The sequence below is a fragment of the Amblyraja radiata genome, chromosome 13 (genome assembly GCF_010909765.2).
Source record: "Amblyraja radiata isolate CabotCenter1 chromosome 13, sAmbRad1.1.pri, whole genome shotgun sequence".
Taxonomy (NCBI): Eukaryota; Metazoa; Chordata; class Chondrichthyes; order Rajiformes; family Rajidae; genus Amblyraja; species Amblyraja radiata.
Window position 1 is genome coordinate 11589053 of NC_045968.1, and position 26039 is coordinate 11615091.

Sequence of the window (26039 nt, forward strand, 5' to 3'; positions counted from 1 at the left end):
AGAGTAGACTCAATGCTCCTACTACTTATGAACATTCAAAAGGCACTTGGACGGGTACATGGATGGGGAAGGTGAGAGGGATATGGGTCAAACGCGGGGAAATGGGACTAGTGTCGATGGGTTACGGCCAAGTTGGGCCGAAGGGCCTGTTTCCGTGTCGTGTGACTCTACAACACACACACACACACACACACACACACACACACACACACACACAAACATTGCACATTTAGCACAAGTAACACTAGATACATTGCAACAACATTTAATTTTAATTAACACAAAAAAAATCTGCCCCATGCATAAAATAAAAATCAAATTATCATGTTCACAGCAAAACGCCTGTGGTCTTCTGATACATATACAGCAGGAGAATTACACTACAGCAGATGCTTCACTCTTTACACCTTGTCCAGTTGCATGTACTACGCTCAGCTATTGTTCATCCGGCATTTTCTAGTAACGGGACAGCAATGTAGCCATTGGCAGCTATGGGCTAGGTGAAAACGGGTTACCGACAATGAGACTCAACAAGACGACTTTGAAGCTGGTAACACGACTTGGGTGGGGGAGGGACGGAGAGAGCGGGGATGCAAGGGTGACTTGAAGTTAGAGAAATCAATATTCATACCACTGGGTTGTAAACTTGTTGGTGGACAAGTCTGTGTTAACAGCATTGATGTACACAGGGATCCTTAATGGCACTGCGGTACGGATGAATCTTGGAGTCCAAGACCTAAAACTCCCTGAAAGTGTAGGAAAGATCCGCAAATGCTGATTTATACTCGACATAGGACACAAAAGGCTGGAATAACTCAGCGGGTCAGGCAACATCTCCGGAGAGAAGGAACAGGTAACATTTCGGGTCGGAGCTCTTCTTCAGACCCGTAAAGTGGCGACACAGATAGACAGAGTGGTAGCAAAGGTGTGCATGCTTTTACAGGTTGTGGCATTGGAAATAAGGAACAGGAAGTCACCATGCATTTCCATCACACGTCATTTAGGCCGCATTTGGAGTATTGCACGCAGCGCTATTCGGCCCATTCCCGGAAGGATGTGGAAGTTTTGAAAAGGCTGCAGAGGGGGTTTATCAGAATGACATGTCTAGGAAGGAACTGCAGATGCTGATTTACACCGAAGATAGTCACAAAATGTTGGAGTAACTCGGCGGGACAGGCAGCATCTTTGGATAAAAGGAATGGGTGACGTTTCAGGGCGAGACCCTTCTTCAGCTACTCCTGCGCCTATTTTCCATGTTTCGATGCTTCTATCTCTGGAGAAGGAATGGGTGACTCGAAACGTCCCCCATTGCTCCCCTCCATTGAGTCTGTCCAAAGCAAGCGTTGTCTGCGGAGGGCGCTCAGCATCACCAAGGACTGCTCTCACCCCAACCATGGACTGTTTACCCTCCTACCATCCGGGAGGCGCTACAGGTCTCTCCGTTGCCGAACCAGCAGGTCCAGGAACAGCTTCTTCCCGGCGGCTGTCACTCTACTCAACAACGTACCTCGGTGACTGCCAATCACCCCCCCACCCCCCGGACACTTATTATCACTTATTATTATTTATTCAAATCATTTGCTATGTCGCTCTTCCAGGGAGATGCTAAATGCATTTCGTTGTCTCTGTACTGTACACTGACAATGACAATTAAAATTGAATCTGAATCTGAATCTGATTCCTTCTCTCCAGAGATGCTGCCTGTCCCGCTGAGTTACTCCAGCATTTTATGCCCATCTTATCTGAATGACGCCTGTATCAGGAGGTATTTGAGGGTATTAGCCACAGGGAGAGTTTGGATGGACTTGAACAGTTTTCTCTGGAATGCTAGAAGTCACGGGGAGACCTGATAATAGACAATAGGTGCAGGAGTAGGCCATTCGGCCCTTTGAGCCAGCACTGCCATTCAATGTGATCATGGAATATATGACAGAAGTGTATAAATTTTAGAGAGGCAGAGATAGGAATGTCAGCCACCACCTTTATCCCAGGATGGAGAAACCAAATACTAGAGGCCATATGGGTCGGCCATTTAGAACGGAGATGATGAAAAACTTTTTCACCCAGAGTGTTGTGAATCTGTGGGATTCTCTGCCTCAGAAGGCAGTGGAGGCCAATTCTCTTGATGCTTTCAAGAGAAAGTTAGATAGAGCTCTTAAAGATAGCGGAGTCAGGGGATATGGGGAGAAGGCAGGAACGGGGTACTGATTGTAGATGACCAGCCATGATCACATTGAATGGCGGTGCTGGCTCGAAGGGCCGAATGGCCTACTCCTGCACCTATTGTCTATAGCTTTGACATTATTAGGTAGAAACTTTAAAGGGAAGTTTTTGTTTTACACAGAGAGTGGTGGGTGCCTGGAACACACTGCGGGGGTGGTGGGAGGCAGAGACGATGGGGGTTTTTACGAGATATTTGGGTAGATACGAGGACATGCAGGGAATGGAGGGACATGGACTGTGTGCAGGCAGATACGAGATGGTCTTGGCTTCATGATCGGCATAGACATGTGATTGAGGCCGTGCAGCGTAGGTTCACGAGATTGATCCCTGGGATGGCGGGACTGTCATACGAGGAAAGATTGAAAAGACTAGGCTTGTATTCACTGGAGTTTAGAAGGATGAGGGGGGGAATCTTGTAGAAACATATAAAATTATAAAAGGACTGGTCAAGCTAGATGCAGAAAAAATGTTCCCAATGTTGGGCGAGTCCAGAACCAGGGGCCACAGTCTTAGAATAAAGGGGGGGGGGGCCCATTTAAGACTGAGGTGAGAAAAAACTTTTTCACCCAGAGAGTTGTGAATTTGTGGAATTCCCTGCCACAGAGGGCAGTGGAGGCCAAATCACTGGATGGATTTAAGAGAGAGTTAGATAGAGCTCATGGTGGGAGGAGCCATCTTGGGGAACGGCAGCTAACCAGCAGCCCTCCGTTTAATTCACTTTGTTTTTGCAGTTTTAGTTAGTCCTGTGCCCTGTTTGTGGGAGAAATTGACTTTTTAATGTGGGGGGTAATTATATTTCTAGGTCCCTACCTGGTCGGTGAGGCAGCTTTTTCTCCGGGCTGCCCGTCGACCCGTCCTCGTGGCCTACCAGCGGGCGTGGAGCGCCGTTTCCTGGCGGGGACCGCTCTGCACCTCGGCTTCGGTGGCGGCACAGCGCTGGAGCGCTATCGCGGAGCGGGCGATGCCTTGCCTAGGTCGCCGCGCTGGATCGACGCGCTGGAGCTCCGGTGAGCTGTGACCGCCGAGATCAACACCTCCGGGCTGCGGGTCTGTGGAGCGGAGCGGGCGGCGCCGACTTTAACATCGGGAGCCTGGGAGCTCCAAACCGGCGCGGCCTTGTCGGCTTCGGAAGCCGCGGTCCCCAGTCAGGAAGCGGCCGTTCCAGGTGGCCCAGCCGCTGAGAGGACTCTCCCGACGCCGGGGCAACTGCACCCGGCCAGAACGGCCAGGAACATCAGGCCTCCGTAGAGGCAATAGCGGAGGCCTCAATAGGCCTGACTTTGGGAGAACTGGGGATGGGGACTGGACATTGTGCCTTCCCCCACAGTGGTAACCATTGTGGGGGGATGATTTTTTGTGTGTAATGTGAATATGTTAGTTTGTGTCCAAGATGGCTGTCGAAAGGGAGAGTGGACGCTGGCGCGCTTTAGCTGCCGCTGCTCTCTCTTCACATTGTGTTTTAGATTTTTTTGTCTTGGAGCGAATTCTGTCTTTAATTTGTGTATTGGTGATGTCCTTATTATTTATTTTACTCCGACTATATGTTTTATCTCTCTTGTTAATTTTCTGTAAGGTGTCCTTGAGACTTTGAAAGGCGCCCGAAAATAAAATGTATTATTATTATTATTAGGGGCTAGTGGAATCAAGGGATATGGGGAGAAGGCAGGCACAGGTTATAGATTGGGGACAATCAGCCATGATAACAATGAATGGGGTGCTGGCTCGAAGGGCCGAATGGCCTCCTCCAGCACCTATATTTTATGTTTCTATGACAGGGGTGGGCTGAAGGGCCTGTTCTTGCGCTGCACCGTTTGAATGCATTATATATTGCAACAATCTGCCCGACACAAATTATAAATCACTTTGAGGTCTTCACCTGCTGCTTGAGAGCTTCATGCTCGGTCTGATGTTGCTCGTTCACGATCTCTGGGTCTTGATCTTCAGCTTCCTCATGTGGATTGTTTTCTTCATCGACTGGCATCCAAACAATGGAAAACTTTGTTACTCAACTCGCCCAATCTGTACTTGAGTTAACATTACTTCTGGAGATACAGCTACAGAACGGGCCCATTGGCCCACCGAGCCCGCGCCGACCAGCGACCACCCCGTACACCAGCACCGTCCCCGCACGCACACGAGGGACAATTTGTCTGGGTCGCGGAAGCCGATTAACCTACAATCCTGTGGGGTGCGGGAGGAAACAGGAGCACCCGGAGAAAACCCACCCGGATCACGGGGAGAACGTACAAACGCCCTACAGACAGCACCCGTAGTCGGGATCGAACCCGGGTCTCTGGCGCTGTGAGGCAGCAACTCTACCCGCTGTGCCCCTGTCGCAAAAGACCATATTGATAAGGGGGTAAGTGGGCACTATTAATGCCTGCAGTGGGCATGAGGAGAAGCTAGGAATTGATTCCGATCAGCTCGCTGTTAGTGCGGCCATTTTGTTCAGCTGGGAGGAAGGTTTACTATCGTCACGTGTACCGAGGTACAGTGAAAAGCTTCGTTCTGTATACCATCAAATCAGATCAGATAATACTATACATCAATACAATCAAGCTAAACTCAAGTACTATAGGTAGAGCAAAGAGTGCAGAATATAGTTCTCAGCATTGTAGCGCATCAGTCCCAGAGACAAAGTCCAATGTCCGCAATGGGGTAGAGGTGAATCGGACAGCACCCCAGCTTATGGAAGGGCCTGATAGCAGAGTGGAAGAAGCTGTCCCTGAGTCTGGTGGTGCGCACTTTCAAGCTTCTGTACCTTCTGCCAGACAAGAGTAGGGAGAAGAAGGGATGACCGGGGCGGGACAAGTCTTTGATGATGTTGGCTGCTTTTCCGAGGCAGCGTGAAGTGGAGCTGGAGTCGATGGTGGGGAGTCTGGTCTGGGCGAGGGACTGGGACATGACTCTCCCGACGCCGGGGCAAGACCACCCGGTGAGAACGGCCAGGGACATCGGGCCTCCGTAGAGTCAATTGTGGTGGCCTCAATAGGCCTGACTTTGGGGTGACCATGGGGTGGGGACTGGACATTGTGCCTTCCCCCACAGTGCTACCCACTGTGGGGGGATGATTTTTTTTTTTGTCTAATTGTAGTCCTGTAGGTCTGTGTCCAAGATGGCTGCCGTGAAGAGAGAGTGGACGCTGGCACGCTTTGGCTGCCGCTGCTCTCTTTTCACACTGTGTTTTTGATTTTCTGTTTTTGGATTGAATTCTGTTTTTAATTTGTGTCTCTGTGATGTCTTTATTACTTGTTATATTCCGATTATATGTTATTCCAATTACTATGTAAGGTGTCCTTGAGATGTCTGAAAGGCGCCCATTAAATAAAATTTATTATTATTATTATTACAACTGCCTGCTATTGTTCGCCGTCTTGGACAGAGCTGTTCCTATACCTCACTGTGACGCTAGCTGACAGTGTGCTTTGTGTGGTACATCTGTAAAGTCTGGCAACATCCGTAGAAGGAAAGGACAGGCATCGTTGCAGGCCGGGACCCTTCTTCAAACTGGTCGGAGTGGGGAGGAGACAAAACCTGCCGAGTGATAAGTGGATACAGGTGGGGGTTGAATGGCACAGGAGAGTGAGTGATAAAGAGTAGAGATGGCAAAGAGAGACCATTGCTAGATTCCACCTTACCCTCTTCCTCCTCCTCCTCCCGCACATCGTGTTCATCTTCAGTTTCAGCAGCTGCACCATCATGATGGAAGTCCGCCTGTCGCCTGTGGAACGATACAGTTAACAATGAATGACCAGCGCAGTAAACCCACCAACACAACAGACCCCGTGGAACGGCACGGTGGCGCTGCGATAGAGTTGCTGCCTCGCAGCGCCAGAGACCCGGGTTCCATCCTGACTGCGGCGGCTCTATGTGCGGAGATTCGGTACGTCAAAGAGGATTCTCTTGAACTCCTACAGGTGCACAGTAGCGAGCATGCTGACTGGTTGCTTCGTGGCCTGGTTCGGCAACTTGAACATCCAGGAGCGGAAAAGACTACAAAGAGTTGTAAACACAGCCCAGTCCATCATCGGCTCTGACCTCCCCACCATCGAAGGGATCTATCGCAGGCGCTACCTCAAAAAGGCAGCCAACATCATCAGACCCACACCATCCTGGCCACACACTCATTTCACCACTGCCATTGAGAAGAAGGTACAGGAACCTGAGAACTGTAACATCCAGGTTCAGAAACAGCATCTTCCCCACAGCCATCAGGCTATTAAACACTACAACCTCATAAGCTATGAACTACAATAGACTATTATTATTATTATTATTATTATTATTATTACACTGTTATTGTTTGTTCTTTTGTTTGAGTTTTTGTTATATTATTTATTATGATTATATATTCTGTTGTGCTGCAGCCAGTAAGAATTTCATTGTTCTCTCTGGGACATATGACAATGAAATACTCTTGACTCGTACGTTCTCCCCGTGACCGGCACGAGTTTTCCCTCGATTCTCAGGTTTCCTCCGACACTCCAAACATGTGCAGGTTTGTACAGCATCTGTAAATTGTACATTGCGCCAGTGTGTAGGATAGTGTTCGCGTACGGTGTGATGGATGGTCGCAAGGACACGGGGTGCTGAAGGGCCCGTTTCCGCGCTGTGTCTCCAAATTAACGAAACAGTCATTGTGAAGCGACTAAAAGTCAAGGACGGGAAAACTGACGAGGTGCCGCAGGTGAATTTTTAGAGATTACGAAGGAGGACCTCAAAAGACAAAATTGTATAGATTGCAGCCCGTATCTTTGAGACTTTGGACTTTAGACATACAGTGAGAGAAAAGCTTTTGTTGCGTGCTAACGGGTCAGCAGAAAGACAATACGTGATAGCAATTGAGCCATTTACAGTGTATAGATACATGAAAAGGGAATAACGTTTAGTGTGAGGTAAAGCCAGCAAAGTCTGATCAAGGATAGTCCGAGGGCCACTAATGAGGTGGATAGTAGTTCAGCGCTGCTCTCTGGTTGTGGTAGGATGGTTCAGTTGCCTGATAACAGCTGGGAAGAGACTGTCCCTGAATCTGGAGGTGTGCGTTTTCACACTTCTGGGCCTCTTGCCCGATGGGGGAGGGGAGAAGAGGGAGCCAGGGTGCGATTGGTCCTTGATTACGCTGCTGGACTTGCCGAGGCAGCGGGAGGTGTAAATGGAGTCAATGGAAGGGAGGTCGGTTTGGGCTGCGTCCACAATTCTGTGCAATCTCTTGCCGTCTTGGGACGGAGCTGTTCCCCAAACCATGCTGTGATGCGTCCCGACAAGATGCTTTCTGAGGCGCATCTGTAGAGGTTGGTGAGAGTTGCCGGGGAACTTGTTGGAGAGTTGCTGCTCGGGGGGCTCACCTGAACTGCTCCTGCCGCGCCAGCTCTTCCTTGCGCTTCTCCTCCTGCTGCAGCCGTTGCTGGCGATCCATGTACTCCCGTAGTCTCTGCTGGTGCAGGGCATCCTGGCGCTCCTTCAGCCTGCGTGCCTCCTCTTCCCGTAACTCCGCGAGATGCTGTTGCTCCAACTGCTCCTCGTACGGTGACTTGTATTTCTTCTGTTCCCCATATAAAAAAAACCCCCGCAAAGCAATTAAATAAACAGAAGATGGACACAAAATGCTGGAGTAACTCAGCGGGACAGGCAGCATCTCTGGAGAGAAGGAATGGGCGACGTTCCGGGCCGAGACACTTCTTCTGAACGAGTCAATTCTGAAGAAGGATCTCAACCCGAAACGTCACCTATTCCTTTTCTCCAGTTGCTGCCTGTCCCGCTGAGTTACTCCAGTACTTTGTGTCCATCTTCGGTGTGAACCAGCATCTGGAGTTCCTTCCACCACAATTAAATAATAGACAATAGGTGCAGGAGTAGGCCATTCGGCCCTTCGAGCCAGCACCGCCATTCAATGTGATCAGGGCTGATCATCCCCAATCAGTACCCCGTTCCTGCATTCTCCCCATATCCCCATACTCCCTATCTTTAAGAGCCCTATCTAGCTCTCTCTTGAAAGTATCCAGAGAACCTGCCTCCACCGCCCTCTGAGGGAGAGAATTCTACAGACTCACAACTCTTTGTGTGAAGAAGTGTTCCTCGTCTCCGTTCTAAATGGCTTACCCCTTATTTTTAAACTGCGGCCCCTGGACCCCCCCCCCCCCCAAGTAGATTGATTGATCGAAATTGATTGTCTCCCAACTGTGGTCTCTTCATTGTCCATTAACAAATGTTGCCGGATCAGTGGACTATTTCTGTGACAGTAAAAGCGCCATTGAACTATTTGTTTACTTTCAGCGTGGAAACAGGCTCTTCGGCCCACCGGGTCTGTGCCGACCAGCGATCCCCGCACACTAACACTATCCTACACACACACACACACACACACACTTGGGACCATTTTCACATTTACACCAAGCCAATTAACTTACAAACCTGTACGTCTTTGGAGTGTGGGAGGAAACCAAAGATCTCGGAGAAAACCCACGCAGGTCACGGGGAGAACGTACGAACTCTGTACGGACAGCAGCCGTAGTCGGGATCGAACCCGGGTCTCCGGCGCTGCATTGGCTGTATGACAGCAATACCGATAGGATGGATAGGAAAGGTTTAGAGAGATATGGGCCAAACGCAGGCAGGTGGGATTAATGTAGATGGGGCTTGTTGGGCGGCATGGGGAAGTTGGGCCGAAGGGCCTGTTTCCACACTGTATGACTATGACTAAAAGAGATAAAAGAGCATGGAAACAAACCCTCCGAGTCTTCACCGACCATCAATCACCCGTTCACAATGGTCCTATCCAATTTTCTTGATGTCCAAAACCTGTACGTCTTTGGGATGTGGGAGCTCCGGAGACAACCCACGCAGTCACAGGGAGTACGTGCAAACTCCACACAGACAGCACCCGAGGCCAGGATTGAACCTGGGTCTCTGGCGCTGTGAGGCAGCAACACTACCAGCTGCACCTTTCTGCTGACCTTGTGTAGACCAAGTTTGAAGAAGGGCCCTGACATAAAACATCATCTATCCATGTTCTCCGGGGATGCTGCCTGACCCGCTGAGTTACTCCAGCACTTTGTACACTTCTATCTATCCAATGTGAACTTTAAATTCTGTGTTTTTATACAAAATATCCCAGCATTAGGAAAACACATATTTACAACATAAAACAGCACAGCACACAGGAACAGGCCCATCAGCCCACATTGTCTGGGCTACACAACATTAGACTAAAGACACCTTGAATTATTAAAATGCATTATCATCTCTATAACCTCCAGATTCATGGGCAGTTTCTTCCCAGCTGTTATCAGGCAACTAAACCATCCTACCATAACTAGAGAGCAGTCCTGAACTACTATCTACCTCATTGGTGACCCTTGGGCTAACTTTGATCGGACTTTACTGGTTTGGAAGAGAGGTTGGTTTGTGTGGTGGTCTGGGCGGTGTTCACCAACCACTGTTGAATTGGTGAGATCACGCTTGGTGTACTATGAGCAGTTCTGGCCACTCAGATACAGAATGGATGTCATTAACTTGGAAAGGCTGCAGGAAAGATTCACTATGATGTTACCTGTGCTTGGGCCATAGGGAGGGCGTAGGCGAGGTGAGGGAGTAATTTAAGTGGGAACTCAGTTGAAACGTTTTCACTCAGAGAGTAGTCCACACCTGGAACAAGCTGCTATAGGACTTATAAAAAAGCTAATACGATAAAATTATGTTTCAAAAGAAATATAGACTTAATCTAAGGATGAATTTTGAATTACTTTGATTGTGTTGCTGCTGTTCATCCTTTGTCATTTGTTTTTTAGTTTAGCTTAGTTTAGAGATACAGTGTGGAAACAGGCTCTTCGGCCCACCGTGTCTGCGCCGACCAGCGATCCCCGCACATTAACACTATCCTACACACATTCGCGACAATTTTTACAATTACACCAGGCCAATTAACCTACAAACCTGTGCGTCTTTGGCGTGTGGGAGGAAACCAAAGATCTTGGAGAAAACGCACACAGGTCACGGGGAGAGCGTACACACTCCGCACAGACAGCACCCATAGTCAGGAACGAACCTTGGTCTTTAATGCTGTAAGGCAGCAACTCTACCGCTGGGCCACCGTGCCACTCAAACTTTTCTCCTATATCTTTTAATTCTGCTTCAGGATCTGTCCTCGAGATTGCTCTCGATTCATCCACTACCATTCACTTCCTGAAACGGTCTCTATTCTATGAGGTGGAAGAAGGGTCTCGACTCGAAACGTCACCCATCCCTTCTCTCCAGAGATGCTGCCTGTCCCGCTGAGCTACTCCAGCATTTAGTGTCTATGAGGATGGGGGGACCTTTATAAGTAGGCATGCAGGTGCAGCAGGCAGTGAAGAAAGCGAATGGTATGTTAGCTTTCATAGCAAAAGGATTTGAGTATAGGAGCAGGGACGTTCTACTGCAGTTGTACAGGGTCTTGGTGAGACCACACCTGGAGTATTGCGTACAGTTTTGGTCTCCAAATCTGAGGAAGGACATTATTGCCATAGAGGGAGTGCAGAGAAGGTTCACCAGACTGATTCCTGGGATGTCAGGACTGTCTTATGAAGAAAGACTGGATAGACTTGGTTTATACTCTCTAGAATTTAGGAGATTGAGAGGGGATCTTATAGAAACTACAAAATTCTTAAGGGGTTGGACAGGCTAGATGCAGGAAGATTGCTCCCGATGTTGGGGAAGTCCAGGACAAGGGGTCACAGCTTAAGGATAAGGGGGAAATCCTTTAAAACCGAGATGAGAAGAACTTTTTTCACACAGAGAGTGGTGAATCTCTGGAACTCTCTGCCACAGTGGGTAGTCGAGGCCAGTTCATTGGCTATATTTAAGAGGGAGTTAGATGTGGCCCTTGTGGCTAAAGGGATCAGAGGGTATGGAGAGAAGGCAGGTACGGGATACTGAGTTGGATGATCAGCCATGATCATATTGAATGGCGGTGCAGGCTCGAAGGGCCGAATGGCCTACTCCTGCACCTAATTTCTATGTTTCTATGTTTTTAAATGGCAGCATATCACCCCTCTGCTGCCCCCTGATGCCAGGTATCTGTAATGGCACTAAATTGCTGATGCATGGAACACCAAACAAAATATCCCACATGGTCACACAAGGAACTGGAGACGCTGGTTCAGTGTCTTCTTTTGCCCCCAGGATTAGAATATCAAAGACTAGAGGGCTTTGGGCAACACGGTGGCGCAGCAGTATAGTTGCTGACATACGGCGCCAGAGACCCGGGTTCGAGGTTGGGTGGTCGGACGTTTAATGGAACAAATAAATGAAAAGAGATCAAAGAGAGGGGCGACATATCCACGTTTATAGGTAGATAAAAATGTGGGAGAAACTCAGCGGGTGAGGCAGCATCGATGGAGCAAATAGGTGACGTTTCGGGTCAAGACTGAAGATCGTCTGAAGAAGGGTCTTGTCCTGAAACCTCACCAATACCTTCACTCCATAGATGCTGCCTCAACCGCTGAGTTTCTCCCGCATTTTTATCTACCTTCAATTTTTCCAGCATCTGCAGTTCCTTCTTAAACATATCCATGTGTACACACGCATTACCTCACTGGGGCTATTTGTGGGTTGATCGTGTTCCTCAGTGTGATCGTTCCCAACGTCCTGGTCGTCAGGCGGGTGACTCTCCACGTCTTCTTCCTCATCAGGTTGTCTGTGGGTGTCTCTCTGCTCCACCGTGTGGTCTTTATCTTCCTGCTCCCACTCACGGTGGTCCCGCCCTTCCTCCTCCGTCTGCTCGCCCTCCGTCTCTGCCGGCTGTGGATTCCGGTGCCAGTTCTCATGTTGAGCCTGTTGCCTCCCCACCTCCTCTCCGCCACCTCCCCTCGTTTCAGGGGCGTCATCTTCTTCCACTATTGGCTTGACGTGTGACGGTTCACCTTCCCTCTGAAACAGAGACCAGCGTGAACTCCGCTCATTATCCCCGCTCTCAACTCATTAGTTCTTACGTAATCTCGTAAAATCCATTGAAGGCTTGAGGGCCTGTCCCACCAGTCGATTCTTTTGGGCGACTGTCATGGTCGTAGCAGGTCGCCGAAAACCCGGCGACTGGGCCATAATTTACGATTACACCAAGCCAATTACCCGACAAAACTGTACGCCTTTGGAGTGTGGGAGGAAACCGGAGATCCCGGGGAAAACCCATGCGGGTCACGGGGAGAACGTACAAACTCCGTACAGACAGCGCCCGTAGTCAGGATCGAACCCGGGACTCTGGCGCTGTAAGGCAGCGACTCTACTGCTGCGCCTCCGCGCCGCCCTTCCTTCCGCCTCTGTTTGTCTCATTGGCTGACTTGGCTTAACCTTTGCTCCCTTCTCCAAGTCTTTTTTTTAAAAATAGTAAATAATTTGGAACCAAGAACTGATCCTTGAGGAACTCCATGAGTTATATCCTCCCAGCCAAAAAAAACCCGTCTCTCGCTCTCCCTCTCTGATGCCAAGAAAACCTTCTTAAATATCCGAGAAACCTTGGCCAGGGAGTTCTAGCAGGTAGTCCAATATTTACATGGACCACTTGATGGATATTCTATAGAAGAACCTTTGTTAAATGAAAGTAAACAGTAGCAGCTGTACAAACAGTACATAGTGGTAAAAGCTAGCAGATCAAACAGCATCAAGAGACAGAGAACTTGTTTATCTCTCCCTGGATACCGTCTGACTTGCCGAGTATTCCCAGCATTTCCGATTTTATTTCTGTTTCACATTATCTGTGGTATTTTAGTTTCGCTTGTGGACCATAACCTCATAAGTTCGTAAGCGATGCGAGCAAAATTAGGCCATTCGGCCCAACAAGTCTACTCCACCATTCAATCATGGCTGATCTATCTCTCCCTCCTAACCACATTCTCCTGCCTTCTCCCCGTAACCCCTGACGCCCATACTAATCATATTTTTTTCCTCCCAGGTCATCAATATACGCAACAGGCCAGTGCAAGGCCAGCAGCATAATCAAGGACGAGTCGCACCCCGGCCACTCCCTCTTCTCCCCTCTCCCATCGGGCAAAAGATATAGAAGTGTGAAAACGCACACCTCCAGATTCAGGGACAATTTCTTCCCAGCTGTTATCAGGCAACTGAATCATCCTACCACAACCAGAGAGCAGTCCTGATCTACTATCTACCTTATTGGAGACACTCAAACTGTCTTTGACCGGACTTTATCGCGCACTAAACATTATTCCCTTCATCATCTACATCTGTACACTGTAAATGGCTCGATTGCAATCACATATTGTCTTCCAACTGACTAGTCAGCCCGCAACAAAAAGCTTTTCACTGTACCTCGGTACATGTGACAATAAACTAAACTCAACTTTGGCAGGGAATTCCACAAATTCACAAATCTCTGGGTGAAAAAGTTTCTTCTCACCTCAGTCTTAAATGGCCTCCCCTTTATTCTAAGACTGTGGCCCCTGGTTCTGGACTCGCCCAACATTGGGAGCATTTTTCCTGCATCTAGCTTGTCCAGTCCTTTTATAATTTTAAATGTGTCAATACGATCCCCCCCACATCCTTCTAAACTCCAGATTCCTGATTAATAATGGTATCAAAGGTTTTGGGGAGAAGGCAGGAGAATGCGTTGGAGAGGGAAAGATAGATCAGCTATGATTGAATGACGGAGTTGTCTCGGTTGTGAACATTCTGTATTGTATGATGTCATTCAAAAACATTCTGTTCCTGGTTGACAGGATTACATTTCTAAAGGTTTAGTTGAGTCTGGAGATACAGCGCGAAAACAGAGTCTGCCCCGACCAGCGATCCCTGAACATTAACGCCTCCCTACACACACTAGGGACGATTTTACATTTTATGCCAAGCCAATTACCCTACAAACCTGTACACCTTTACAGTGTGGAAGGAAACCGAAGATCCCGGAGGAAACCCACGCAGGTCACGGAGAACATACAAACTCCATACAGACAGCATCCATAGTCGGGATCGAACCCGGGTCTCTGGCACTGTGAGGCAGCAACTCTACCGCTGCGCCACCGTGCCTCCCTTAAGGTAATTAAATGAAACATAGAAAATAGGTGCCGGAGTAGGCCATTCGGCCCTTCGTGCCAGTACCGCCATTCAATATGATCAGGGCTGATCATCCACAATCAGTACCCCGTTCCTGCTTTCTCCCCAGTGATGAATGCTGTGGTGGATGTTTGTGTTACAGTTTTATTGTGTGTTCTTTATTATTGTACTGCTGCTGACACCCCAAATTTCCACCAACCCTGGTTGTGTGGCAATAAATTATATCTATCTATCTATCTATCTATCTATCTATCTATCTATATCTCTTGATTCCGTTAGCTATATCTAACTATCTCTTGAAAACATCCACCGAATTGGCCTCCACTCCCTTCTGTGGCAGAGATGTCCATAGATTCACAACTCTCTGGGTGAAAAAGTTTTCCCTCATCTCGGTCCAAAATGGCCGACCCCTTGAAATGAAATTTGCTTTCAATGCTGCCCATCACCTTGGCGACCCCTTGACGTACCTCCTTATCGTCAGCCCTATAAGGAACCTGACCATGCTCTCCCTGCCGCTCCTGATATGGTATTGGGTCAGCTACTCCTGGATGCGGATCATGTTCATTGAAAGAAGGACTCTTTTGTTCACCCTGTCTAAGGCTGGGCATTTTGTTGAGGGTTTCCCGGAGCTGTTTGTATTCTTCCACTTGAGCCTACCGTTCAAAAAAAGAAAATATTGAGGCGATAATTGCTATTAAAAAAAATAAATGTAATTAAAAAAACTGCAACAAATCAACAAGATATCCTGAAGGCGCAAGGAACCGCAGATGCTGGTTTACAAAAAAGACACATTTTGTAGGAGCAACCCAGAATGTCCGGCAGCATCTCTGGAGAACGTTGATAGGTGACGATTTGGGTCAGGACCCTTCTTGAGACTGATTGTAGTGGAGGGAAGAGGCGGGGGGGGGGGGGGGGGGGGCGCTGGAAGAGAGGGTGGGGGCAGGACAAAGTCTGGCAAGTGATAGGTGCATACAAACGAGCTGGGGGGGAGGGGGGGGGGGGTTATTGGCAAATGGGTGGACAAAGGCCAGAGATGGGGCGAACTCAAAAGGCTGTGAGAAAAGAAGTGAAGAGGCAGGGAATATGAAGCTAGAGGATAGAGGTGGTAGTTTGGATTCAGAATTGGCTCACCCATGGAGGAAATGGGATCAAATCCAACATTCCCAATTGTAAAAGTGGTTGAAATGGTCATATTTGATCTTTCGTCAGAGGGTGGTGAATCTGCGGAATTCTTTGGCACAGAAGGCTGTGAAGACTAAAAAATCTTAATTGGTCAACTCACCAAAAGCTGTCAGTCGACTTTTCTAAAGCCTTCAAAAGCCATATCTCTTAATAAAGTACCGTATTTCCCGGCAATTAAGGTGCACCTGCGTCGAAGACACACCCCCATTTTGAGTTGTTAAATTTTGAAAGAAGGTTGGAGGGACATAGAATTTCTCACGATCAAAATAAATAAATAAAGTGACAATTCAATTTGCCCAAGGCTTCCAAATCTCCCTCATTCTCAATTACTGAATGGGTGGTGGGTGGAGGGTGGCAGCAGGTGGAGAGATGGTGGGGAAAACGGGAGCACACCGGGACAAGTTGAATCAGTTGTGATCTTATTGAATGACAATACTAGTTCAAGGGACTAATTGGGGTGGAGAGTTCCTTTCACTGCATGTGGGGAACTGGCCAGGGGTAAAGTCACGGGGAGGGCAGGAGCGTTGAGAAGGACGGGGTCGGGGATCAGGGATCATGCCAGCAAATCACTCACTCACCGCTGCCGCGGCGCTCCGGGCACGGAGCCACCACATTGTGGCCGGGGAGGGAAGCAGCTCGGGTGGCTGAGAGGACCAGACAGCAGAATCGGCCGCAACCTCAGCACCTTCTGCCGGCCCGCTCACCTCTGGCAGTGCTCTCCGTCTGAACATCTCTCACCTGCCGCTCGCCGGCCTCACTCATGTCAGCCGCTTCCCACAAATCCTTAAATTCCGACTGCCGCCGGGAGCAGGACATGGCCTCACTTGCTGCGCTGGGTGACACTGCCCGGTCCGTGTCTTTCAATGTGGACCGGACAGCTCAAGAGAGGGTCAGCGGGCGATGGATAACAGGATAACGGGTGGTGGAGCTTACTCCTGTGTCAGGGCGAGTAACCTCAATTGGTCCCTTGATCGTGCTGAAGAAGGGCTTCGGCCCGAAACGTTGCCTATTTCCTTCGCTCCATAGATGTTGCTGCACCCGCTGAGTTTCTCCAGCATTTTTGTGTACCTTCGATTTTCCAGCATCTGCAGTTCCTTCTTAAACACAAGTGTCAGATTAGTACAGGTGTCAGAAGTTATGGGGAGAAGGCGGGACAATGGGATTAGGAGGAGGAGATCGATCAGCCATGATTGAATGGCAGAGTAGACTAGATGGGCCGAATGGCCTAACTCTACTCCTATTCCTTATGACCCAGGTCTTACCTGAGCAACTGAGAGGGAGTTTTTGTGGTCTTCTAAGGTGACTTGGAGCTGGTCATGCTGTACCAACAGGTTCTTGTGCAGTTGCTGCAACAAAAAAGACAAAGCATATGTGATGTGGGCTAAATAAGAACAGAAGTATTAATAGGTTAAGATTCAAGATTATTTAATGACCACACAGTCAAGCTGGTGGAATTCATGTTCAGTACAGGATTTTACACAATAAGCTGGTTCCAGTCATGCAGACGTACAGAAGAACACAGTAAGCAGAACATAACATAACATAAAACACAGACAACATACATTATACAGTACATGCACGGGGTGGCTTTGTGATATTATCATAGAGTGTTCAGAGTTCGAATTGCATATGGGTAGAAACTGTTTTTGAATCGTGATGTTTTGGCAGGCAGTGAGCTGTAGCGCCTCCCTGAGGGCAGCAGGTGGAAGATGTGGTGAGCTGGGTGGGAGGGATCAGAAATGATTTTCTTCACCCTTGACACGGACCGTTTGAGATTGAGTGATTCTATTGATGGGAGGGGGGTGCTGATGATTTTGGATGCTTTGTTGACAATGCGCTGCAATTTATTACGGGAGTGAGTGTCTAAACTGCTGTACCAAACTGTTATTGATGAAGTGAGCATGCTTTGGATGATGGCTGTGTAAAATCGGATTAGGAGATGCTTCCTCACTCTGAACTTCTTGAGCTAGCAGAGAAAGAAGAGTCTTTGGTTGGCTTTTTTATAAATGTGATCTGAGTTGGTTTTCCATTTGAGGTTATTGCTTATGTGAAATTTGAATGAGGTTATCAAGAATAACTGGATTTTTAAAAAACTTTTTACTTGGTTCAAGATTCAAGAGGGTTTATTGTCATGTGTCATAGAAAACATAGACATAGAAAATAGGTGCAGGAGGAGGCCATTCGGCCCTTCAATCCAGCACCGCCATTCATTGTGATCATGGCTGATCGTCCCCTATCAATAACCCGTGCCTGCCTTCTCCCCATATCCCTTGACTCCACTAGCCCCTAGAGCTCTATCTAATTCTCTCTTAAATCCATCCAGTGACTTGGCCTCCACTGCCCTCTGTGGCAGGGAATTCCATAAATTCACAACTCTCTGGGTGAAAAAGTTTTTTCTCACCTCAGTCTTAAATCTCGCCTCAGACCTCCCCTTTATTCTAAGACTGTGGCCCCTGGTTCTGGACTCGCCCCACATTGGGAACATTGTGTCCCAGGTAGGACAATGAAATTCTTGCTTTGCTTCAGCACAACAGAATATAGTAGGCATAAATAAATACAGAATAGATCAGTGTGTCCATATACCATTGAATATATATGTATACACACACACACACACACACACACACACACACACACACACACACACACACACACACACACACACACACACACACACACACACACACACATATATATATATAAAGTGCAATAGGCTATTATAAAGTTCAGATTTTTGTTTGAGTTGAGTTTAATAGGCTGATGACTTGTGAATTATATTCAGTTTAGTTTAGAGATACAGCGTGGAAACAGGCCCTTCGGCCCACCGAGCCCGCGCTGACCAGCAATCCCCGCACAGTAACACTATCCTACACACCCTGGGGACACTTTACAATTATACCAAGCCAATTAACCTACAAACCTGTACGTCTTTGGAGTGTGGGAGGAAACCGGAGATTGCGGAAAAAATCCACGCAGGTCACGGGGAGAACGTACAAACTCCGTCCGGACAAGCACCCGTAGCCGGGATCGAACCCGGGTCTCTGGCGTGAAAGGCAGCAACACTACCCGCTGTGCCACTGTGCCCGCCCCCGAATCCACATGGGTTGTTGGTGGCCATGTCTCATACCTAAACAATCAGGCAGGCAAGAAGTAAAACTAACAAACAAAAGTTTGATCTTACCTTGGCATCCTGGAGTTGAACATGCACATCCTGGTGAGCCCTTCTCAGCTTCTTGTTCTCTTCGAATAGATTGTAAATATTCTCTGTGAACAAAAGTACGATGAGTTCCACTTTACCACAGTTACATGCTTGCTCTAATGATGATGAATGCCGTCCGTGGTTTGCTTTAGTTTTAGCAGCGCGGAAACAGGCCCTTCGGCCCACCTACCAGCGATCCCCGTGCACTAACACTATCCTGCACACACTGGTGACAATTTACCATTTTACCATGCCAATTAACCTACAAACCTGCACGTCTTTGGAGGGTGGGAGGAAACCGGAGAATCTGGACAAAAAAACACACGCAGGTCACGGGGCGAGAATACAAACGCTGTACAGACAGCACCCGTAGTCAGCATCGAACCTGGGTCAGTGGCGCTGTGAGGCAGCAACTCTACCGCTGCACCAACATCGAGGTTTAAGTTTTCCTTTGTGAAATTTGTTCTCTTAAAACCTTTTCCATCAGATCAACAATGAAAGGGCTTAAAATCCTGAAAGAGTCGCTGCCTCCAGAGACCAGGGTTCGATCCTGACCATGGGTGCTGCCTGTACGGAGATTTTGCACTTTCTCCCTGCGTGGGTTTTCTCCAGGTGCTCTGCTTTCCTCCCAAACTCCAAAGGCGTACAGTTTGGCAGGTTAATCGGCCTCTGTGAAATAATAAATTGTCCCCGGCGTGTAGTGTGTAGATTGTACCTGTCCAAATGTTTTTTTTTAATATTGTGATTGTACTTGTCTCAACTACCTCCCACTACCCTGCAAGGTCAGCTGCAGGAGGCACCCCCGGGAAACATAGGCGGTCGGTAGGTCGGGTGGGCGAGGAGAGAGGGGCGTGTGGGTCGACGGGCCGAGCCGGTCGAGGATGATGGAGGAGGCCCAGTAGCAGCCTGGGGCTCGCCTGGATTAGACACCGTTCCAGTGGACTGAGCACATGGACCGGACTTTGGACCTTTTCTTGTAAATGGCAGCAGAATATGGCGACTCGTGCATGAAGAGTCGCACCCCGGCCACTCCCTCTTCTCCCCTCTCCCATCGGGCAAGAGGTAAAGAAGTGTGAAAGAGCACACCTCCAGATTCAGGGACAATTTCTTCCCCGCTGTTATCAGGCAACTGAATCATCCTACCACACCCCGAGATCAGTCCTGAACTACTATCTACCTCATTGGTGACCCTCAGACTACCCTTGATCGGACTTTACTGGCTTTACCTTGCACTAAACGTTATTCCCTTATCACATATCTGTACACTGTTAATGGCTCGATTGAAATCATGTATTGGCTTTCCGCTGACTGGTTAGCGCGCAACAAAAGCTTTTCACTGTACCTCGGTACACGTGACAATAATAAACAATACTGAACTAAATGCACCAAAGCGCCATTGAAGCACTGATCGCCCCATTTAAGTTTACTCATTAATTCTAAATTCCCATCATTACCTTTGAGTTTCGCAATCTCCTGCTCCTTGGACTGCTGTAGGTTGAGATATTGTCGATTGTGCTGGTTCATTGCATGCCCGTGATCCTCCCCCAGCTGTACATGCTCCCCGTGGAGGTCCGTGTACTGTTTCCGCAGATCCTCATGTTGACTCTGCACACGCAAATCACACGGCCATGAGTTAAGCGTGTTTGGACGTCACAGATACCAGCAACAGAGCAATGGAGCTTAGTTGAGTTTAGTTCAGATTAGTTTAGAAATACAGCGCGGAAGGACACCGAGTCCGCACCTTCCCCGCTGAACCCCGCACACTTGCAGTATCCTACACACTACCGACAGTTGGCAGCGGTAGAGTTGCTGCCTTACAGCGCCACTGACCCATGTTCAATCCCGACTACAGATGCTGTCTGTACGGAGTTCGTACGTTCTCCCCGTGACCTGCGTAGATTTTCTCCAATATCTTTTGTTTCCTCCCACACTCCAAAGACGTACAGGTTTGCAGGTTAATTGGCTCGGTATAAATGTAAATTGTCCCTAGTGGGTGTAGGATAGTGTTCATGTGCGGAGATCGCTGGTCGGTGCGGACTCGGTGGGCCAAAAGGCTGATTCTGGGCTGTATCTCTAAACTAAAAATAATATTTTCTTACAGATTTCCATTCATCAATGAAATTTACATGTCGCCATTTGTAAAACTCATAACATCACTGTTTCATAATTGGATTAATGTGACATTTTATTTAAGTTCAAATGTGGTGATCACAATTTAGGCTTAGATTGGCAACTTTTTTGTCACCAGATTGAACAGAAGCTATTTCTAAAAACTTATCCTGTTATTCCTTAGCCATCGAGATCAACATTGATATTTTGAATGGAAGGCATTCTCAGTATTACATGAGCAGAATATAAATGCAATTCAATAAGGATTACTGACATGAACCTTGGCTGAGCTCATGTGAACAGTGGGAAGTGTCGAGAAGTGGGAATGTCAATGATTCAAGTCCAGTTAAATTTGTGTTCAACCATTCTGTTGTTGAAGAAATTTTAGACTTTACAGATGCAGCGTAGAGACAGGCCCTTCGGCCCACCAAGTCCGCACCAACCAGCGATCCCCGCACATTAACGCTATCCGACACACCTACACACATACACGAGGGACAATTGACAATTATGCCAAGCCAATTAACCTACAAACCTGTACGTCTTTGGAGTGTGGGAGGAAACCAAAGATCACGGAGAAAACCCACGCAGGTCACGGGGAGAACGTAAAAACTCCGCACAGATAAGCACCCGTAGTCAGGATCGAACCGGGGTCTCCAATGCTACAAGGCAGCAATGAGACCGCCGGCGTGTCATGCTGACAATGAACCTATAGAGTCATACGACACGGAAACAGGCCCTTCAGCCCAGATCATCCATGCTGACCAAGATGCCCCATCTAAACTCACCTTATGTGCCAGCTTTTGGCCCATATCCCTCCAAACCTTTCCATGTCCATCAGTCACAGGAGAGGAATTAGGCCATTCTTCAGACTGAGAGTCAGGAGAGGGAGAGACACACACACACACACACACACACAGAGATATGGGTCTCGACCTGAAACGTCACCCATTCCTTCTCTCCAGAGAGGCTGCCTGTCCCGCTGGGTTACTCCAGCCTTTTTGTGTCTATAACTTATTGGAACTTCAGCGGTAAAAGAAAAGCAAAGAGTTTCCCCGTGACATTTGCACAAGTTTACTTTACGGCATGTCCAATGGAAGCAGGGAAGACAACACACCTACCTTCAGCATTTTGTGCTGCACACTCAGGGCGCTGAAGCGGCTGTTGGAATCCTGCTGCAAAACAAAGGTCGAGAAGAATCAGAGGGTGGTGGATCTGTGGGGGACTTTGCCACAGACGGCTGTGGAGGCCAAGTCAACGGATACATTTAAGGCAGAGATAGATAGATTCTTGATTAGTACGGGTGTCAGGGGTTATGGGGAGAAGGCAGGAGTATGGGGTTAGGAGGGAGAGCTAGATCAGCCATTATTGAATAGCAGAGTAGATGGGCTGAATGGCCCAATTCTACTCCTATCACCGATGATAATAACCATTGAACCATTGATGGTAAAACTGTAGCTATTAAAAACTTGAAACTTGATGCACAAATTGGCGACAGAAACACGGCAACTCTGCCTCAGTGACGTCTACTATTCCTACACTACAGTCGTGCCCTCTCTTTTACTTGGGTATGGGGTCAAGGAAAGAGCGTTCACGTCGCGGCCCTAGTTTCCACCAATCTTTCCACCACCACGCACAAGAAGCACAAGACAAACACCATTGTATGCAGATGTCGAGAGGTGTGTTCAGCTCTGGCTGAACAACTTCTAATCTTGTGTGTGGACTTGAAGAGGAAGACGAATTTGAGTGTGATTGTGCTATTGTACCGTATGTTTTTATTGAATTGTAAAGGCATTTACTGAAGAGGGCAGAGCTCGAAGATGAGGGGATCAAAGTTTAAAGGAGATGTGCGGGGTAACTTTTTTAACTTTGTTAATTCTCCAAATGACAGGCAGCATTAGTTCCGGGTCAATTCCCAACCAAAGCTCGCAATGGGCAGCACGGTGACGCAGCGGTAGAGTTGCTGCCTCACAGCACCACAGACCCGGGTTCGATCCTGACCACGGGTGCTGTCTGTATGGAGTTTGTACCTTCTCCCCATGACCTGCGTGGGGTTATTCCGGGATCTCCGGTTCCCCCCCCCCCACCGCACTCCAAAGACGTACAAGTTTGTAGACTAATTGGTTTATTAAATTGTAAATGGTAGGGAGATCGCTGGTCGGCATGGACTCGGCCTGTTTCCGCGCTGATCTCCAAAGCTAAACTAAACTAAGCCAACTCACTCACAGATGGCCACTGCTCTGATCATCTGACAATTTCTGCGAGGCAGATTTTTAGCGGGTGAACCAGCAACATAGGTTTAGTTTAGTTTGGAGATACACGTCCAGCATCGAACACAGCAGAAAATAGGTGAAAGGTGAAGGCAATTAGACGCAGGAAGGTTGGAAAGCACTTTTAATCGGATGACCTCGAGATTAGTTCTCAAATTAAAAACTCGTTAGTTATCATTTGCCTGCAGTTAGCCCACAAGACTCTAAACCCTTCTTATCTTTACATCTTTGCAAATGTCGTCATTGTATTCGCTTCTATAGCTTCTTCTTAGTTTAACTTTGCTTAGTTTAGAGATACAGCACGGAAACAGGCCCTTCGGCCCACCAAGTCCGTGCTGACCAGCGATCCCCGCACACTAACACTATCCTGCACACATTATGGAAAATTTATATTTATACCAAGCCAATTAACCTACAAACCTGTACGTCTTAAGAGTGTGGGAGGAAACCGAAGATCTTGGAGAAAAAGCACGCAGGTCACGGGGTTGAACGTATAGACCCCGCGCAGACAGCAGCCGCAGTCGGGATCAAATCCGGGTCTCTGGAGCTGTAAGTTCTGTAGCTTCAGGGAGAGAGGTGCAAACTTTAACGGAGACATGTGTATTAAACCCAGAGAGTGCTGGGTGTCTCCAACCCACCGTCAGGGGTGGTGGTGGAGGCAGATACGATATATTTAATGTAGACAAAAATGCTGGAGAAACTCAGCAGGTGAGGCAGCATCTGTGGAACGAAGGAAATAGGCAACGTTTTAGGCCGAAACCCTTCTTAAAACGATATAGTTAAGAAGCTTTTAGACAGGTATGTGGATATAGAAACATAGAAAGTAAGTGCAGGACTAGGCCATTCAGCCCTTAGAGCCAGCACTGCCATTCAATATAATCATGGCTGATCATCCAAAATCAATCCCCCGTTCCTGCTTTTCCCCCCAATACCCTTGGTTCCGTTAGCCCTAATCTATTGCCCGATGCAGGGAATGGAGGGATATGAATCACTTGCAGGCAGAGGAGATTAGTTTAACTAGGCATCATGTTAGACTAGCACATTGTGGGCTGAAGGGCTATTCTTGTGCTATACTGTTCTATGTTCTAATATGCCTTCTAGCGACATGGCAATGAGACAAGAGTCATTTCACTTTGTGTCGGGCTCTTCAAACTAAACTCAAGTTTGCATTAAAATTATTCCCACAATAGACTTATTTAAATTAGCAATGATAAAAGTTATAGTCATACAGCATGGAGACAGTCCCTTCGGCCCAACCGAGATGCCCTTTCTATGCTAGCCCCACCAGCCCACGTTTGTCTCATATCCCGCCAAACCTCTCCTATCCAAGTTGTGTGGAGAAAGGTCTCATTAATTACATTCAAGAGCAAAGCATATTGGTTCATCAGCCAAAGATAACTCACCTTTTCTTTGTTCAAGGATTCTTGTGCTTCTAACTTATAAACCAAATAATCTAAAAGTAGAAACAGAAAGAAAGTTCATGTTTAGACTGCTGGAAATGGAAAAAGTCTTAAACTATCAGTCACATAATGAGAGATTATCACACAGAGGGTGGTGGCATGGTGGCGCAGCGGTAGAGTTGCTGCCTTACAGCACCAGAGACACCGGTGAGATCCCGACTAAGAAAAATTGTCCCGAGTGTGTGCAGGATAGTGTTAACGTGCGGGGATTCGGTGGGCCTGTTTCCGCGCTTATCTCTAAACCAAGCTAAAATCTTATTCACTCAGGTTACAGAGAGCTTCTACGTTCTTCCCATGACCCGCGTGGGTTTTCTCCGGGATCTCCGGTTTCCTCCCACACTCCAAAGACGAGCGGGTTTGTACATCAATTGACTTCGGTAAAATTGTAAATTGTCCCGAGTGTGTGGTGCGTGCAGGATAGTGTTGGTGTGCCGGGCTCGCTGATCGGTGCGAACTCGGTGGGCTGAGAGGCCCGTTTCCGTGCTGTGTCCCTGAACTAAAAAAGCACAGAGCAGAGAACAATGTTAAATTTGGCTACCCCATCAAGGTCCCGATTCAGTAACTAAGATATGTGGAGGTTGTAATCTCCGAGCAGCGTGGTGGAAATAAAAATGTTTTTTAATGTATTTATACAAACGCCCATAATTTTGTCCGGATTAAAGGAGGTTGCCTAAAAATCAGTGGTGGACCTGTATTTTGGAGTAGACCGTAATAGTTCATTGTCATGTGTACCGAGGTACAGTGAAAATCCTTTGTTGCATGCTATCCAGTCAGCAGGAAGACAAGACATGTTTACAATCGAGCCATTTACAGTGTTTCGATACATGATAAGGGAATAACGTTTAGTGCAAGGTAAAGCCAACAAAGTCCGATCTAGGATAGTCCGAGGGTCACCAAAGAGGTAGATGGTAGCTCAGCACTGCTCTCTGGTTGTGGTAGGATGATTCAGTTTCCTGATAACAGCTGGGATGAAACTGTCCCCGAATCAGAGATGTGCGATTTCACACTTCTGTACCTTTTACCCATGTTGTTGAAGCAAGGGGTCTAGGTGAAGCTGGCACTGTGAGGGTTCTCTGATGGGCTGTCAACATTGCCCCTCATGGATGGCACTAAAGCAGGGGTGGGCAACCTTGTTCTGCATAGGGGCCGGGACGCATGTCTGTGAGCGGATGGCAGGCCACATCTATCTCTTGTACACATGGATCTCGCCCCTGTCCCGCCCAGGATGGCAGGCATCAAATCACGTGTTCACAGAAGGTCGACAAGAATGCTGGAGAAACTCAGCGGGTGAGGCAGCCTCATGCAATCCTTGCATGTCTCACCCGCTGAGTTTCTCCAGCATTTTTGTCTACGTTTGATTTTTCCAGCATCTGTAGTTCTTTCTTAAACGTGTTCACAGAAGGTGCGCGGCCGTGCCTGCGGCTATGCGCAGGATGCGGTACAGCCAGTGTTCCATGCTCGGCGGGCCGGATGATTACGGGGGGAAAAAAATCTGCCTGCGGGCCGGATGTTTTCGGGTTACGGGCCGCATTCGGCCCGGGGGCCGTAGGTTGC

At 48.0% G+C, this 26039-nt stretch overlaps 1 protein-coding gene across 3 annotated transcripts in view; it reads right to left on the reverse strand.

The window, feature by feature from the left end:
• Nucleotides 1-26039, reverse strand: part of golim4 (golgi integral membrane protein 4) — a 52026-nt gene that overhangs the window by 9217 nt on the left and 16770 nt on the right. For 2 of the 3 annotated variants that reach the window (XM_033031209.1, XM_033031207.1), the window contains exons 3-12: nt 24429-24478; nt 21877-21930; nt 20101-20251; nt 18629-18711; nt 16710-16793; nt 14733-14918; nt 11791-12129; nt 7569-7765; nt 5862-5944; nt 4100-4197 (exon numbers count right to left, since the gene is read on the reverse strand). In XM_033031209.1, the coding sequence (XP_032887100.1) occupies nt 4100-4197; nt 5862-5944; nt 7569-7765; nt 11791-12129; nt 14733-14918; nt 16710-16793; nt 18629-18711; nt 20101-20251; nt 21877-21930; nt 24429-24478 (1325 nt within the window). The remainder of the gene's footprint in view (nt 1-4099; nt 4198-5861; nt 5945-7568; nt 7766-11790; nt 12130-14732; nt 14919-16709; nt 16794-18628; nt 18712-20100; nt 20252-21876; nt 21931-24428; nt 24479-26039) is intronic. The other variant, XM_033031208.1, reaches the window with a different exon arrangement.